The 17,498-nt window shown below is 38.2% G+C and overlaps 1 protein-coding gene across 7 annotated transcripts in view; it reads right to left on the bottom strand.

Annotated features, from left to right (window-relative positions):
- kiaa1468 (KIAA1468 ortholog) overlaps positions 1 to 17,498 on the bottom strand; it is a 30,723-nt gene that overhangs the window by 8,322 nt on the left and 4,903 nt on the right. For 2 of the 7 annotated variants that reach the window (XR_002872344.1, XM_023950055.1), the window contains exons 3-25: positions 15,708 to 15,779; positions 15,492 to 15,547; positions 15,278 to 15,391; positions 14,877 to 15,071; positions 13,784 to 13,878; positions 13,487 to 13,616; positions 13,206 to 13,336; positions 11,551 to 11,626; positions 11,365 to 11,460; positions 10,662 to 10,685; positions 7,266 to 7,378; positions 7,097 to 7,187; positions 6,359 to 6,430; positions 6,127 to 6,267; positions 5,823 to 5,987; positions 5,568 to 5,715; positions 4,708 to 4,864; positions 4,118 to 4,241; positions 3,792 to 3,840; positions 3,372 to 3,451; positions 1,783 to 1,889; positions 1,565 to 1,664; positions 325 to 407 (exon numbers count right to left, since the gene is read on the bottom strand). Coding sequence is in view for 6 of the 7 variants with exons in the window: in XM_023950055.1 (XP_023805823.1) it covers positions 325 to 407; positions 1,565 to 1,664; positions 1,783 to 1,889; positions 3,372 to 3,451; positions 3,792 to 3,840; positions 4,118 to 4,241; positions 4,708 to 4,864; positions 5,568 to 5,715; positions 5,823 to 5,987; positions 6,127 to 6,267; positions 6,359 to 6,430; positions 7,097 to 7,187; positions 7,266 to 7,378; positions 10,662 to 10,685; positions 11,365 to 11,460; positions 11,551 to 11,626; positions 13,206 to 13,336; positions 13,487 to 13,616; positions 13,784 to 13,878; positions 14,877 to 15,071; positions 15,278 to 15,391; positions 15,492 to 15,547; positions 15,708 to 15,779 (2,419 nt within the window). In the remaining variant the exon portion in view is untranslated. The remainder of the gene's footprint in view (positions 1 to 324; positions 408 to 1,564; positions 1,665 to 1,782; positions 1,890 to 3,371; positions 3,452 to 3,791; positions 3,841 to 4,117; positions 4,242 to 4,707; positions 4,865 to 5,567; positions 5,716 to 5,822; positions 5,988 to 6,126; positions 6,268 to 6,358; positions 6,431 to 7,096; positions 7,188 to 7,265; positions 7,379 to 10,661; positions 10,686 to 11,364; positions 11,461 to 11,550; positions 11,627 to 13,205; positions 13,337 to 13,486; positions 13,617 to 13,783; positions 13,879 to 14,876; positions 15,072 to 15,277; positions 15,392 to 15,491; positions 15,548 to 15,707; positions 15,780 to 17,498) is intronic. The other 5 variants (XM_023950056.1, XM_023950059.1, XM_023950057.1 and 2 more) reach the window with 5 other exon arrangements.

Genomic DNA, 17,498 nt, shown 5'->3' with positions numbered 1-17,498 from the left:
GACCATGCAGACATGTACAGTGTTAGTGTGAACGATGGTTGTGCAGAAGAACCACCCTAGCACAGCCGAACCCAAGTGGGAGCCACACAAACCAGTTTAAATGAACAAAAAAGAAATACAAACACAAGTACCCACTATTTGTCCTGGGAAACTGGAAATTTATGGAAATAAAATCCAATCATATTAGAGTCAGGGTTACTAATGGACTGAAGTTGCTCCTCACAGGTTCAGGCTTGTTTTAGTGTGATAGTTCTCAAGCAGCGCAGAGAAGGGGGGGAGAGACGCGGCGCGGTTTGTAGCTGTTGTTGTTGCTGTTCCACTTACATTTCAGGGTCGGAGGACAGTGTGATGAGAGCCGGCACCACTCTCTGAGCAACCAGCGTCTCATTCACCCCCTTCACCAGCAGCTGATCGGATTGGACAGAGCCAGCCGTGATGTCACAGAGGTGTGGCGAGGGAACAAGAGCGAGCAACACCGCCAACGGACAAGAGATAAAAAAAAAAAAAAAAGCAAAACAAATAGGAAGGGGGGGGGGGGGGGACAAACACATAGAAAGAAAGTGATATACAATGAAAAAAATCTATAGCTGCAAGGTGCAGGCAGAACGGCACTGTATGTGTCAGGCAAATGTGTGTATACTCGTATTCACACTCACAGACACACACATACACACATGCTGTCACAGGGAAGACATGGCAAAGGTAGGCGTCCAGCTGGGGGCTCTTTCAAGACACTCCAGATCAAACTACAAAAAAATTGCATGTCAATTTAGAAAATAAAAGCCAAATCCATAAGGCAAATCGTGCAAGAGCCCCTTCAATCCAGTTTTAACAATGGCAGACAATTTCACACTATGGGATGGTAACGGTGAAGTGTTTTGGGAAAAGACAAGTAACTTCACGGAAGTGGGGGGGAAACAGCCGACCACTCCTCCTCTCCCCGGTACATAACAACAGAAGCCAGTCTCCACTCGTTTAACTCATTGATCCAAACTTGGACCTAAAATGTGCACAGATTTCCATTTTATTATTATATCACAGAACCAAACTGCCAAGAAAACTCTTTACTGTCTTTCAAAATGATTACAATGTTTTTTTCTTTAAAAGTGCTGAAATGGCGCACCAAATATTCCTACTACTTCTTGTTGATTTGGGTCTTTTTCTGACAATTGTCAGAAACTAAGTGCACAGTTAAAGGTTCAAGGCTGGCTCAAGGAGAGTGTAGCTATACAGTCAGAAGCAGAGCGCTGAGAAAGGCTGGTCCTTGCATTCAAAAGACAGAACAGCATGAGGTCAAATGTATATTTAAGAGCAGCAGCCGGCAGAGCTCGCGCAGCAAAGGAAAATAAAGACGTGTGCGCCCCGAAGGATAGCGTTTACTTATCAAACAAGGTAAAGAAAGGATTGGAATAACAGATTATAGGAAAATTAGGTGATAAAAACTTGTGAAGAGAATTTATCAGAAGCAGTACATTGATTGACAATAAATGCAAAAGTAAGCAGTTGATATTTAGTTTTATAAAACAGTGATTAACAGCAGCTGAAGGTGGTTGTGTTTGTGTACCTCAAACATCCGTGCTGCAGTACACCGCACCAGAGCGGAGGTATGGACCACCCCGTACCACAGAACTGTGAGCAGCAGTTCATGGTACGCAGGGTTGGCACTGACAAAAAAAAAATGGAAATGCCGTATCACTTGACAAATACTCCTTCAAACCATTAGGTAGATTATCAGGAAAACAGGATTAAAGCCTGTCTGTAACGTGTGTGTTGGAGTCTCACCCCAGTTCTACAAAGGAGGCCTTCAGGCTGTCGAGAGGCGCGTGTGACAGAGACAGGGTCGTCATAACATCCTCCAAAAAACCCACCAGCAGCTTTCGATCCTCCTCCTTTTAACATTTTATAGCATGTTTGTGTTAAAGTCAAGGCAGACAACTTAAAAGCATGCTTCTTACAAAGTGAGCTGCCCTGAAAACTGATTTGGTTTTTGGGACAAATTGTGTTTAAAGTTTACAATACAACATTCCTGAACTCCACTGTGTTTTGCAAATGCTGCATATTTTTGTAAACCTAAAAGGAAAACAAAAATATGTGGTAAGTTGTGTTGGTATGGATTTTCCCTCTGAACTGAAAGTAACTGAAAGTTTGACGGCTCCTGTTGGCTTCAGAAACAACTTTACAGTGAAAACATAGGAATCAATGAGAATGCATGTTGATTTATAAAACAATTAGATTAAAGCTTGACTTTCCTGAAATTGGGACCTAGGATCTAGAAATAAAGACATTATTATTAAAATGAGTCCAAATCGTTTGGCTTGACAAACATGGCTACATGGAGTTTGACTGTCAAAAAAAAGAATTAAAACACAAAATACTCATTTTAAGGTTTAATTTTAAGGATGTTACTTTAAAGTTCAATGAATGCTGACATGTTGTAGAGCGTGTCCGAATTCACACCCTAATCTCTAACTACTAACAAACTATATAGTGTGGGATTATGTAGTGTCCTGGATTTTAAAAGCAATTTCTATTTTTAAACTGCAAATATGACGCCATCTTCTCCCTTGTAGTAGTGAGCGCTATGTAGTGAAGCCATTCAGACAAAGCCATAGAGAGGAATTCATTGTCAATTACTTAAGAAACAAAAGTTCTATGTTGTAAGAATAATTGATAGTTTGGGATTTTATACAAATTTATTAAGCTGGGCCAACCTCTGCAAAGATCATATTGTCTTTTTGTTCACATTTTAAACTGATATTAGTAATTTCCATTTATGACACTAGATTTTTGACACTGTAGTCAAAATAAACTACAAACAAACTACATTTGGGTACATAAAACTCAAAAAATACAAACCACTTGCTTAGAACTAGCAAAGAATATAGATTTATTTATTTATTCAAGTAATTCTATCAAACAGTTGACAATTTTAGCTTCTTTTTCTCTTTTGAATGCTTGTGTGAAACTAGTTTAAAGTTGGATTTATTATAATGTGTTTTGTTTGGTGACAATGACTTGCTGCCTGCATGTAAAGATAATTTTACTACTTTCTAGTGATTTTCTTCTTAGGATCAGATTTCTATTCCTTTTTTTTTTGAGGCTACATCTTCTGGCTGTGCTCATATTGAATTAATTTATTGATCATTTTTTTATATACCACTAACATAACTTGATTTTATAATTCAATCATCAATATAATATTTCAAAGACCTTTTGCATCTCAACTGTGTGAAATATATTTTCATTTCTTTTTTTCTAGGTAAGCTAATGATACATTAAGCCTTTCAAAAAATGACAGAACAGCAAATATATGAGCAGAGTGGTTGTTGCATGGATTATTGATTAAAATCTGAAAGCTGCAGCTTGGTTACCTGGTTATAGCATGTCAGTACTCCAGTGGCATAAATGGGGACTGTGGCTTTAGTGAGAATCCCATTTCCTGCTGACGCATCTAACAACAAAACAAAAACGGAACAATGAAAACTTTGTGTGGCATTTGTGTGAAAGTAAATATGTACAAAATGTACAAAAAATGTTATTTCTTTGTACATCTGAGGATAAAATGTCTTAAAGACAAAGTTGAAGACCTAAAGAAACAAGCCGGTGAAGCCCCTATATGCGAGAACAAAATAAAAATATCTAGAATTAGAAAGGGAAAAAGAAAGAAGAAAAGGCCAACACCCTTTTTTCTGTCTCTAAACAGCTTGTGTAGATCAGCTGTGACTGCATCTGAACACCACCTATTTTTGGCATAAAAGAAATGAACATCTGTTTGGCAGAAAACGACTTACCAACATTCTCTTCTGAAAGTCGCAGGATTTCTTGGAATTGTGGTTTAACCTATGAAAAATAAAAACAAAGAAAAATGAATTTTTTTAGCAATCATAAATGGATTTGAAAGATATATTAGAATAGCAGGAAATCAAATAATGACAGCTAACCCTGTGCTATATTATCAACAGACGAGTTCCATACTTCTTACTTTTGCTAAATAAGGAAATGTAATTCTAGTAGATTCTATTCAAATTGAATTATTTACAAAGATTTTGAAAATATAAATCTGATTTCTTTTGGTAGCTTCAACCTCTGATTTATAGTTGACGTGACAGAAGGGTACCTTAGTGTTAGTGAAAATTTTCCCAAAGGTGCGACACAACCTCCAGAAGAAGCGAGAGAACTCGTGAACACAGGTCGACGAGGTCACATTGATGCGACCTACGATCTCTATAAGTTGAGGCAACCTGGAAGAAGAGCAGACAGGAAGACGTTTGTCACTGATACAGGTCAACGAGCCGCTTAAACTCTAAACATAGTGAATTAAATCCTGATTTAAGATCGATTTAAAACCCTAAATTAAAGATATGTACAGTATATATATATAGAGAGAGAGAGAAAAAGAAACGTAAATTATAATCAATATATAAAACTTCAAAACAATAATAGTTAATTAAAAAATCTCACATTCTAACATAAATTTCATTCAGAGTAAATAAAATCTTCATCTTTTAAATATTTCTTTTCCTTTTTACTGATAAAAAAATGATTCGAACTGTGAGTTTTGTGATCCGTTGCACCCCCACTGATCACAGAGCCTACATGGAGTTTGACTTGAAGTTCAGTCATTTGAGAGATTACCAGTACTTTAGTAGTGTGCCCAAGGCTGAGGGTAAAGTGTTAAAAGAGTGACTGAATGTCAGCAGCTCTTACAATTGGTTGACAACCCATAGGAGGCTGTCCCAGCCGGTGGTTCCTTCCAGCTCCAGCTGGTGGTCGTAGAGTTGGAGCAGAACACTTAGTACCTCCCTGCTGCCGATGATGGTAGCTATATCCTGGAGAGGAGAAGCTGGCCTGGGGAACCGGGTGACTGCAGGACCAGAGACAATAAAACCCCAGAGGAAATTATATGGATTTGCTGCTTAAAGTCCCATTCTGATTTTCATTTGATTGAATAAATCTATTTATCTATTAAAAGCATTTCCAGTGGTCTACAAATTTTTTTTTAGATACCATTAAAAAAAACCTGTCTTTTTCTGCAGAGTGGCAAAAGTTTGTAAGAAATTTGAATTGTGAGAAGGATCATTGGCACGGAGTAAGTCAGCCCCCATTTCCCATCATCCATCTGTTAACACACTCTGGACCTATTTGTCTGCAATTAGATGCATTCGAATGGAGCAGAGCAGGGAGCTTGTGGCCCACCGATTGTAGCTTCTACGTCACAGCTGCAAGTTTTTCCCAATGGCATTTTTTGTCATCTCCTAATTCACATTGATTTGAATAAAGAAATACTCAGAAATGCAATTTTAAGATCAATTTTCAAAAAAACATGTCATACATTATCAGAAAAATGTTAAAAGAAGATGTTTAAAAACACTAAAAATACAATTTTTCATTGGAGTGGGCTCAAAGATTCAAAGTATGTATTATTTAGGTGTTGCTGGCAACATTTCCAGTGTTAAAAGGTTAAAAACTGAGAGAGCACAAGTGCCTGCTGTGGTAAAAGCTGTACATTGTGTGTGAAAATCATCTCCAACACTCCGTTTCTGTATGTTTGTGATGAGCGGTCATACCTTCAATGGCAGGTGTGTCTGCATGGACTGCAGCTCTGCTGGTGAAGGGTGCGTTCTGCAGCACCAGAGCAAACAGTGGAGGGATGAGCGACTGAAGGGCGGACAGGAAAATATGGAGTTTGTGCTCATCCAGACCATGTTCCCCCTGCTGCAGAACGATTAATCACAAGTATGAACAGCAAGTAGAAGAGTAAAAAAGCAAAAATCAAGACTACAAATGGTTATATGGAATTCATAATCATAAAGTTCCTTTACAGGCAGGAGCTTTTCTATTCGCGTCAACAGAGAAGGAATGAGTGCAACGTGAAGGTTCCCCAGTTCAGTGCTCCATGCGGAAAAGGCAGGGATGAAGACCTGGTGGACCGCATTGACCACTCTCTCTGATGGATCTCCAAGTGATAGCAGCATTAATTCAAAACCCTAAAAAAAAAGATAAAAAAAAAAAAAGCAGCATTAGGAGCCAACAACTAGTATAGGCAGCATTGTTAGGAAGCAATGCTGATTTTTTTTCAAAACAATAGATCAGACTGCATCTTTGTTCTGCTTAAAACAAACAAACCTGGGGGTACTTGTCAGCATCATCAATGTAACCCATGATAATCCCCAGACTTTTGACCACAGCCTCCCTGACCATGTCAGCCTTGTCCTCTGCAAGCATTTGCTGCAACATGGACAGCACCAAGGAGCTGCGGATTTCTTTCTGCGGAGACAGGAAGTGATGGGGGGAAACTGAATCCATCTTTATGCTCCATGTATCCTTTAAAGATACTACTGCATGGAAATGTTCTCACAGGCAGGTAAGGCGCCAACGCTCCACAGGACTCAGCCACCAGCAGTCTCCTCTCTGGATACTTGTGGTTAATCTGTGAAGGCCAGATTAGGACAACGACCCGTTTGGAAGCGAAAGAGCGTGGATAAAGGAAAAAGAAGAATAAAAGGGGAGTGCCGTCACCAAAGAATGGAAACAACATGAGAATCATCAACATCCTGACCCTGTAGAAACCACAATTTGTCTTTCTCTGCAGATTCTCAGCCTCCAAACGGCTGGCAGCTGCCGTTGCCATGGCAGCAGAATTTGTTTACCAAGAATGTGGTGACACAGGTGGCAATAAAAACAAAACCATGAGTCTATATTTGTCAGACGCAAACAAGACGGATTTTTACAAACATGGAATAGAATGACACTGTATTCTACACAAGTGGCTTTTTTCCTTACATGAAATGTATATCTCTGCCTAAATTGATCACTTTTCTTGGTGGCTTTGACTTTATTCTGATAGTTATTATTTAAAATAAAAAAGCTTTCTTGCTCAATTGACACTGCTGTACAAGACAACAGACCACGAACTGGAACTTAAGTAAACAAAAAGTGATTTTAACTACAAACACTTAATTTAAAAATAGAAAATATGAAGAAACTGTGTCAAAAATTTTAGTTGTGTACATTTTAGAAAAGAAAAGTGATTCTACAGATGGTGGGGACAAAAGAATTGGAATAGAAAAGTGTTGAATTGTGAAGGTCACTGCACCTGTTCCCAGCACTGAGGAAGAAGCTCAGCTTCAACTCGAGTAGGACCAACGTGTCTTGCGAAAGCGACACAACCCGTCAAGATCATTTGTCTGAGGAAACACACATATATTAAAAAAAAAGAAAACCTCAAATATTCATGTAAAGGCTTTGAAATGCAGTTTACCAACCTCTGCTCATCATCTGGCCTCTTAATTAGATTAAACAGGATGTGGAGGAGCTGGTCCCTTTCTTTAGGCTCTGGATGAAGGCATGCGGTACACAAGATGAGTGGAATCAACTCCTGGAGAGGTGCAGAAGACAAGAGAGATAGAAATAACCAACATTAGATCAAATCATTTACAAGTTTTCAACAGCTGAGAGACAAAAAAAAAGAGGGGGGTTGGTATCAAGCAGAGTTATAGACTGAAGAAAGGAAAAAGGACACTAACGATGGGATCATCACAGGGAAAAAACAAACAGGGAGTTCACCTTAGAAACCCAACAGAGGGCCATTAACATCTAAACTCTGAAAGACTTTTTAGCTTCTGATTTATTTGCATTTATAGTCACATATAGGAGAAGCCACAAACCATAAAGGCCAACAAAGAGCAAAAGCAGGCCTACACACAGCTGACGCACACATGCCTAATGATCCAGTTCTGCACCTAAAAGTGAGCCCTGCCCCACAGTTCAGTCAGAGTTCATGGGCCCTCCTGCCAGAGAGAAGAAAGCTCAGCCGCCCTGGATACAGGGCCTCCATGGCCAAACTGCGGCCAGCTCGACATTCCCGCTACACATTCCCAAATTAGAGAGTGCACACGGAGTTAAAAATATTTCGTTTTTCAAGCTTTGCTTCTTTCCCAGATAGACTATTTTCCTACCAAGACTTAGAAGAGTCCAGAGCAGAAATGGATAGATGCACCCAAAGGCAACTTGGGTAAAAAAACAAAAGGATTTTCTTGAGTTATCTATTTTCCTAATTTGGAATTACTCTTTTGATCCATGTTTTTGTTCTTGATGGACTTTTTACAAAGATTAAAACTAAAAGAAGGGTAACGGTGTATTTCACAATAAGTGGCATCTGGGTTCATTTATTTAAGTGTCTAAAACATAAAAGAGAAAAGAAAACCAAAAGAAAGTGAGTTTAATCCCCTTTAATTATCAAAATAAATAACATTGTTTTTTCAGACCTTTAAAAAAATACAAACCTTCACGAGTCATATTTAATAGCCTAACACCACAGAACAGAAAAAAAGAGGAATTCTTTAAAGGTTGCACATCTGAAAGCCAGAAACTGTGCTCCCTTTAAGTATAAAAGCCAGCCTTCCCCATGTAAAATCTTCTTCAGTAAGGTCAACATTTACTAATTCTAAAGAAAACACTGTGGGCAGGTAGGGTGGACACCTTAATCCAGGAAGACTGCCCCTCTGAGAAGCCACACTAATGTCAAACACCAAACAGTCAAGGATGTTCCGGTAAAATGTTAATATGTCAACATCTGATTGAATTTCCTTTAGACCCCATTGCCAACAAAAACACACGAGGCTAAAGATCTAAATTATTTCTCAGAATTACAACGTTTTTTCGGCCGTTTCTGAACTTTGATTGACAGTCTTGTTTTACCATCAAATGAACATGCAGTTACACCAAAAAAATAATCTCGACTAACTGCACTTTCCAAACGGTTCAAACAAGAATTTAAGTTCCCTTGAATCTACTGTTTGTTCTTCTCTTTAAATTGTTTTTTCAATGCAACTATGAATATTTTACTGTCACAATTTTATTTTCTAGAGTGTTTTGAGGAACGCACAGAAACACTAATCAGTTGTTCGGCCACCTAAACCCTATTAGGCGCTTTCCATTCAAAAATCTTTTTAAAAGTTAGAATATTCTGTTCATTTTCTCTTGAAATAAATTTAAAAAAAAATCATCTAAAACTACAAAATAATATAATTTTGTTTGTTTATTTAGGCCAAAAGCAAAATCAAGGTCATCAGGCTGCAGCAAATGATCACAAATCAATGCCTTTTTACAGGACGGATCTAATGCAAATACTATAAAACTACACATAGTCATTTATTGCATTTGAGTGAGATCCTCAGTCTACAAGCAAAACATAATGTTTAATGATTGACTGAGACTGATAATATGAGCAGGTGGCAGCCGCAGACTCCATCTCTAACTCTTCTGTTTTGCGTTAAACACCTTCTGTTGGTGAGCGGGTGTCGCATTCAAACGGCTTAAGGCGTGTCTGCAGGCGTGTGGGAGTGTAGAAGCCTGACAAGAAGAGACAGCAGCTCGGTGGGTTTTGAACCTCCAGCGTCTTGGTCGGTTAATGTAACAGTCACGGGGGCAAAGTCCACTGCAGTGAGCTGCAAGGAGCCTGAAGTGATGATGTTCGGTGCAGGTTTTGATTTCTTGCCAAATCCTCCCAGCAGACTTGTTTGCATTGATTTAGTAAAGAGATAAGGTTCTTGTAACGGCTTGTGGTTGACGGCGACTACACAACCATGACCATATGCAAAGCAGGCAAACCGAGAACTTCTGTACCTGCATTCAGACAATTTCATCTCTTCTGTTTCAACACAGCAAAGGCCAGTCACACGTTCAATGTGTACAGACGGACAACACATACACGTACATATACATTTATATATTGCATGCAAACAGTGTAAACACCGCACCTGTGCAGGTGTTTGCACTTGCTTATAGCAAGAAAAGACTTGGGGAGAGGAAAATTGTCCATTTTTTGGTAAAACAGTTTGGAAAAACAAACACAATGGGAGATCTAGAATCAAAACAGATTTGGGTAATAACAATAACTTAAAACATGTGAAAAAGTCGCAAAAAGGGGTTTAAATTTGAAATGACCACAGAGCATTGTTTCTGCTTAAAAAAAAATGACGTTTTTTAAAAGACCCACTCTGATGAAAGTTGTGTTTCTGTGGCATTTTTTCTCATGATGGAGGACATGTTGAAGTTTAAAACTGAATTTCTTTATTCAAATTGTATTGAATAAGGAGCAGGCGCTAAAACGAGGCAAATTTCTAACGAACTACTGCCGCTCTGCAGAAACTATGTCCTAAAAAAACATCCCAGGGTTTTGGATTTTACCTAAAGACGGCATAATCATAATTTAAAGACCACTGATGATTGGAGTGGGAGTTTAAAATCTAAGTATGATAAGGTTTTGTTAAAATATTAGATTGAATATTACAACCACTTTAAATTTTCTTTCACTTACATAATTAAGAGACTCAAGCTAAAGCTAAATAAACAGACAGGATAACATCAGGAATAGAGTGTAAACACATTCTAGATTTAACTTTGATACGAGGCAACCTGACACATCACTGCCTAACTTAGGCTAACCAGGCATGTCACAGGGGTTCATGCTTAGGTTATCCAGCAGTGTTAGTTCACCAAAGTGTATAATTTATTAGCAAAAATGACAGAAGCAATAATAAAAAACATAAAAAAATAAGCCTAAATCAGCATTTTAAGCATAAAACCACTGCCAATAGTTAGATTTTTTTGGGATATACAGGTCATGTCACAATCATGCACATGAGTGAAAGACTCACCTGGCAAAGATGTGCAACCATTCTCTAGAAGAGAGGCATGCATGAGAGTGAGAGAATGAGTGAGACGAAAAAAGAGGAATAAAATAAAGCCAGTGAAGGCAAAGAGGGCAGCAAATGCGACAGACCCAAAATACAGCCAATGAGAAAGAAAAGAAAAAACCATCGTAAAAGAAGACCAAATCCCAACGAATAGATGGAACACAAGACAACAGGGCATTTGCAGGTTTCAAATAAAGCCACTTTACTCGTGCCATCTTTCATTTTTAATCAAATTTGCATCCATTATTAATGAAAAGAATCCCAAGAAAAGAGGAGTATTTGATCAAAATGATGTTTTACTGACAAAATAACAGTAGCCAAATGTCATATTAGCCACAAAAGTGAAGAAATATCAAACTGCCTATAAACTAAGGGGATAGTTTACATAAACTGCACAATACATCATTATGGTACTTTTACTGCTACATATTTAAAGCTGGATGCTGTGTAGCAGATTAAACTGATGGGAAGCTGTGCAGACTTCCTGTTCTTTGAACTGCCCCCCCCCCCCCCCCCCCCACCCCCCCCCCCCAGACTTTCACCCTGCTCTGCCTTCCTGCCCTGTGTGCATCTATTGATCATTAACAAAAGATGTCACAGATGATGAGGATAACAATAGAGGATACGAGGACGTGAGCCTTAAAATGTGGAAAAGTCGGATTACCTCTCGTTTAGCAAGAAGAACATTAGGGACAATGTGAGGCAGACAGCGTCCCAGCATGAGCATGACACTCTCCTCACTGTCTGCTATACGGGACACCTGGAGGAAACAGGAAGATTGTGCACGACTGTTGCTGGAGTCTCTACATGTACAAGGAGGATGTTTGATTGAAATGACAGTGTAGCTCACCTCTGCTCCGAGGCGGCTGTCCGAACACATTCTGCAGAAAGACAGTAAGGCTTGCTGGAAGGCTGGGGATAATTTCCTGGAAAAAACAACAGCCAATGCAATGACTGTGGGATCTGTGTCATTTACTCAGAACTCTGATTTGGAAATCGTCTTGACCACTAAATGACAGAGGAGGGGTCTGACTTTGCTGCCAGAAAATCTAATAACTGCACTGTTTGTAATTTTGGTTATAAAAGTATAAGAAGTAGAAGTAAATTAAATTAACCCTAAAACTATCAAAAGAATACTATTGTTTATTTTTTAATTAATAGGAAGATAAAAAATGTTGCATTTTCCAAAAGGAAAGAAGCTGTGATTTAGGATTGCGCAAAAAAAACAAAACAAAACAAAACTGCCACGTACCGCCATCTAGTGGTCATATAAAAATGACACTCAATTTGAGGGAGTAAATATGAGGTAAACTGGTGTCAGCTGGTACTTAGTTAGGTGCACATTATTATTAAATGCATTTTATATATACAATACTATTTAAATTCATATATTATAATTTACAACATGTTATAATCATATAAATACATTTACAAAAAAAAGGGTTTATGACATACATATGTGTCTAAAACTAAACTGTAGATGAGTACCAGGATGGTAGAAAACTACAATATAAAATAATGAGTTGTTTTTTTTAGTTTTTTTTAAGCGGAATACTTTGATGCCTTTTGCAAAAGAAAAAGTCAATTTTGTTCAAAGAAAATGACCTCTACGTACAGACTCAACAACAAACGGTCAAAACCTTTTTGTATAGTCTATTGCAGCCTTTAATGACTACTGATTGAACAATCAATGCACCTGTTAAATTCAGTCATTACTGCGGTTATATATCATCATTATAATGGAGTAGAACAGAAAGAAAAAATTATGAGCGAAGGATATTTAGCCTGTGCTGTGAATACAAAACAGTAACTCAATGGCAAGAGATAAATATGATTGAGATATTGAAAAGAAATAAAGTCCCTAAGTCATTAAGCATGAAATGAGTGAATACAATTGCTCATCAAGCCCACAGAAATAAAAAACAGTGTTTGAATTTGTTGTCAAGTGTGTATTGTTCCTTTAGTACCAAGAAAGGCAACTAGTGGAAAAGCTGAATGTTAAACTTAAGTATTTTTTTCTTTAAATAATAAGTACAAGTCACAAACTGACTTTATGAGAAGGTAAATTATTTGGTTGGCTTCATGCTGCCTTCAAATGTAATCGGTGAAATGCCTTTCACTGGGCTTGAAAACAGAAATGCTCATTAAAAGTAAAAATTCACCTTTAACAATAATCTCTATGGACATTTATCCACCTTTATGAACATGGCACTACGCAGCCATGGGTAGGGCGGTCGACCTCTGATCAGAAGATTACAGGTTCGATTCCCGCCATGCCCACCCCACATGGCTAAGTTTTCTTGGGCAAGACACTGGACCCCACACTGCCTCTGGAGGTTACAGGTTGGCACCATTGTTCAGCAGAGAAGCCCCCATCAGTGTGTGTGGATGGGGGACTGTAAAGCACCTTGGGCCTTCGAGGAAGGTAGAACAGCGCCATACAAGTCTACTACCAAAAAGATATTCTCAGTTGTTGGCTTGTTGCATGCCAGCATTTTCATTCACCTGTTTGGCTGATCAAAGTGAACATGTGTCTTGTTGCAGGACTGTAGCTGGGATGCTTTCTGCTTAGAAGGAGGGTCTCCCCCATTTCCAGCCTCTGAAACCCCTCGGCCTTCAAGAGTCTGGCTGTTATCCTGAAGGTAATCAACAGAATAAAACATTAGCATATCTAGCTTCCTTCACGGGAGAAAAATCTGTTGGTTTTAACGTATGCTAAGCACCGATTGAAATAAAAGACATTAAAATCCGTGTAGCTGGTCACAAGGTATTAAATTAAAAGATACCACAGAGGGAGAGTCAGTGGAGGAAGTGATGATGTTAGAAGAGGAGGAAGGGTGGGATGAATTCTGGGAGCTCAGGTCTAGTGTAGCTGGAGGCGGAGAGGAGACGGTCCTTTTCAGAGTCTGAATTTCACTGTGAAGGAATTTCAAGAAAAACAGGAACATTTGTAATAAAATGTAATAAATTTCTTCTGGTAGAAACACAACTCAACAACTGTCAGGACGGTTCATTATTGGTATATAAAGAGCTATTGAAGCCTTTTGGGCCTCAGCAAACCAGAGTTACAAGCAGTCACCTACCTCTGCAGCTTCTTGATCTGATCGGCCAGGCTCTGCTTCTCGCTGCTCAGAAGACCCAGCTGGTACTCCAACTCCTGCACAACTTCTGTTTGTTGCTAGAAGAATAAAAGGAGAAAGGAGAAAAGGAAAGAAAAGGAGAAATAATAATCTCACTTTGTTCAGCTCTAAATGAAAAGTAATGAAGACTCCAGTTATTATAAATCTATAGTACAACTTTAATTTACATAAACAATCATTTTAATAGTACACTTCTGCTCTAAAGTGACATTGCTTAGACTGAAAAAGCAAAATAAGATCCTTTTTTAATACTTTTAAATAGTATGCCTCAAACTACTATCTTTTTTGTAAATAAAAGGTTTCAGCAAAACAGCCATATTTGGAATCAAAGTACAGGAACTTTGTTTTTCGTTCTACTTTTCATCTCATTTGGCGAAAATTGAACTAAATACGCAAACGTTTTATTTCTTTGTTGTGGACAAATAGAGAAATAAAAAACAAGTAGACAAAAGGAGAGTTTAAAAAGAAAAGGAATTTTGAGGCCATTAGTATAATCAACCCTGAATTACTTATTGATTTCCTAATAGGTCAGGTCCCTCTGCTGATTTTATCATTAAGAAGCAACTCGTCAGCAAAAACAAGACAAAATGGAAAACAAGTAAATCTGTTAGTCAGGGAAAATGCATTTTCGGCAATGTGTCAGAGATCATCATGAGCTGCTCTAAAACAAAACAAAACATGGGTGATAAAATGCATTTTGGACACATTTTTTATGTCCTGCAGGGATAATACGGTAAATGTTTTAGGTGATAAATGCAACGTTTCAGTTCACTGGAAAAACAGGTTTAAAGCAGTAAAAGCTGCAAAGTTGAAGGGTGGTCGGCGTGTGCGAATTAACCTGAGGGACTGTCTGAAAGTTAAAGCATTGATAGTTTGCAACAATGCTTAAAAACTATGATAAATGGGCAAGTTTTGGTGAATAACGGGTACAAATATTAGATAATTGGACACTTTTTTCTTTTTTCAATCAACATGAATAATATGAATAGTTGTGATGTAATAGGAAAACTGAAGTCCGCCGTGCTTTGACACTGACCTGCTGTGACAGGCCGGGCTTCTTAGAAGACTCAGATGCGACGCAGTTCCCCAGAAGCTCCGAGGCGTCCACCGCTACCGACACATCAACCATGTTTCTCTGTGAAGGGGGAACGTTTCCACAGTTTCTGTAGAGATGCAACAGACCAGGGGGTTTTGGGATGTTGAGGCCAACGTCATCCCACAACTCAAAGTCCTACAAAGACAAAGTAAATAAAAGAGCGTGTTTACTTTCTATTGTATGTTTGATACAAAAAACAGTTCACAACGGGACAGCTGAAACCAAAAATGATTTACGAAACATCAGTGTCAGCGCAGTTTGGTTCAACAAGTACATTTTCTATTATTTGATTAGAATCAAAGAAAACGTTTTGACCTTTTAAGACAAAAAAAAACTTTTACCTGATCATCATTTTCATCAGAAAAAGTGATAGAGGAGAGCTTGTATCCATTCTTTAATAGATACTCATTGACGAGGAAGTTTAAGGCTCTTTTCTCCAGTTGACGTATAGGCTCCTAAATAAGAAAAAGTCAAAATAATTCATCCAACCAAGCCTGCTAATATTTACATTTGAAAAAAAAGAGAGAGATTTCTGCATGTTTGAATGCACCCTACCTGAATTTCAGGGCATGATTTTAAGTTTTTCCTCTCCTGTGAGAGAACATCACTCTCTGGGGAGATGAAAACACACAAGATTATTTGAAAAGACGGGGATTATAAGTCTTTTGGAAATGTTTACGTGGTAATAAAAAACAATTAAAAAAAAATAAAAACGGGGAAAGCTGTAACAAAAAGTGTTCGGGTGAAGAAGAATTTAAAAGTCCGCTACACCTGCTGCCTGAGTCAAGTTGGCGCGCAGAGCCTGAATGGTCTCCTTTGCTTTCCGTAGCTCAAACTCCAGCACTGGACAGGAAATTACAACACACACAGGAAGTGGATCCAACCAAAGACAGGAAACAAACAAAACAAAGATGGGTGTGAAAAAAACTTAGAGATGAAATAACAGATTAGAGGTTGAAGAGCAAAAAAAAATAAATAAATAAAAGGCTTGCATGCAATTTATAGTAGAAACAAACACATGCAGCAGAGGATCATGGTCAAGCTGTCAATATAGTTTTGTTACTTGAGGATTTCCTGCACACATTTTTACACTTTTGTGCCAAAATTAATAAATGGCGGGGAAGCAATCTTCAATTAATCTGTAACAATGATAATTTCAATCCAATTTCTATTCTGAAACGCATGCTCGGTATCTCAGAGCTGTCTGACACAGGTTGTTTTCCAGCAAAAGGTTTACTCATTTTTGTTGCAAGCCACTCAAAAACCAGAAACTGCCCAGAAAGAGTCTAATTGACATATAAATCAATGACATATAGTCATTTAAGATCAGAGATACTTTTATTTATTTTCAAAAAATACATCAACAATTGTGATGAAAGGGATCGAGCTGCTCTCATCGTATGGTGGGATTACATTTGGCTGTCAGGTTTCAGTTTTGCCAATTGAGATGGAAATTACAAGATTGACATTGAATGCAGCAAAACGACACACAAGATACGTTAGAGTAACACAAGCAAAGTGAGCAATGGAGCTGGAAAAAAAAACAATATTGCATAGCTGTGCACTTCAAATCTGCCTGTCAACGAAACCCCGTAACCACAGGATCTTTCACTGATGCTGTCATAATTGACTTGTTTTAACTGATGGAAATATAATATACATTGGCAAGTGGATACTGAATTAGCTCAATTTGATGCATTTTGTCCGTTAAGTAGTTATTTTTTTAACCCCAAAAATCTATCGTTTTTATTCTGTAGAATTTCTTTCTGCAGATTACGAGGGCACAGATTGCAATCGCAAAAAAAAAGGAAAAAAATAAAACAAGAACTGAATATTGGGAGAGCAAAAGAACAAAACCAAAATCAAAATAATATCTAGTCTGGATGGAGTGACTTGTCCAGAATTTCACTGGGGTTTGATCAACGTCAGGAGAAAGCCAGAAAACCCAGAGTCAGACAGCTGGGAGTACAGGTGGAGCAGAACAGGAATACTGAAAAAGTCAAGGGTGGGTGGGGGGGTGGGTGGGGGGTTTAATTCTGCAAAAGGGAAGTGAAACAGAGGCAACTTAGAAAAAGGTGCTTCATTGTTGGGAGTTCGGTGAAACCACCACCTCTGCTGCATGGTTCATCTGTGCACTAAACCTTCAAAAGCTGGTGGGGAAAGGTCCCAAACCACAAGCAAACCGCTCAAATGTTCAGAGAGAAGATGTAAGTGTAAACACTCAAGACTTCACTGAAAAATACTCTGCTGTTATCATTAAAATCACACATTTAAACAATAACGGAGGTGAGTTTGTGGACAGCGCTCTAAATGTGTACTTTTTATTGTTACAAGCTCAATGATGATGCGCTGATGAATGGAAGGGAAAACAAAATACTGCTGTACATTAACCATTATATCACAGTCAATGGTCATGACTGACTAAAGTAATGGTTTCCATTTTCCACTGCATAAAGACTTTGCAAACATAACAAAAATGGCTCCTGCTAGACGAGACGGTCTACTTAGATTTCTGCAATAAAACAATAAAACTGCTTTATTTCAGACAACATTAATAACCGT

Source organism: Oryzias latipes, chromosome 20, assembly GCF_002234675.1.
Source record: "Oryzias latipes chromosome 20, ASM223467v1".
In the NCBI taxonomy this organism is placed as follows: domain Eukaryota; kingdom Metazoa; phylum Chordata; class Actinopteri; order Beloniformes; family Adrianichthyidae; genus Oryzias; species Oryzias latipes.
This window is presented reverse-complemented; position numbering and strand designations above follow the sequence as displayed.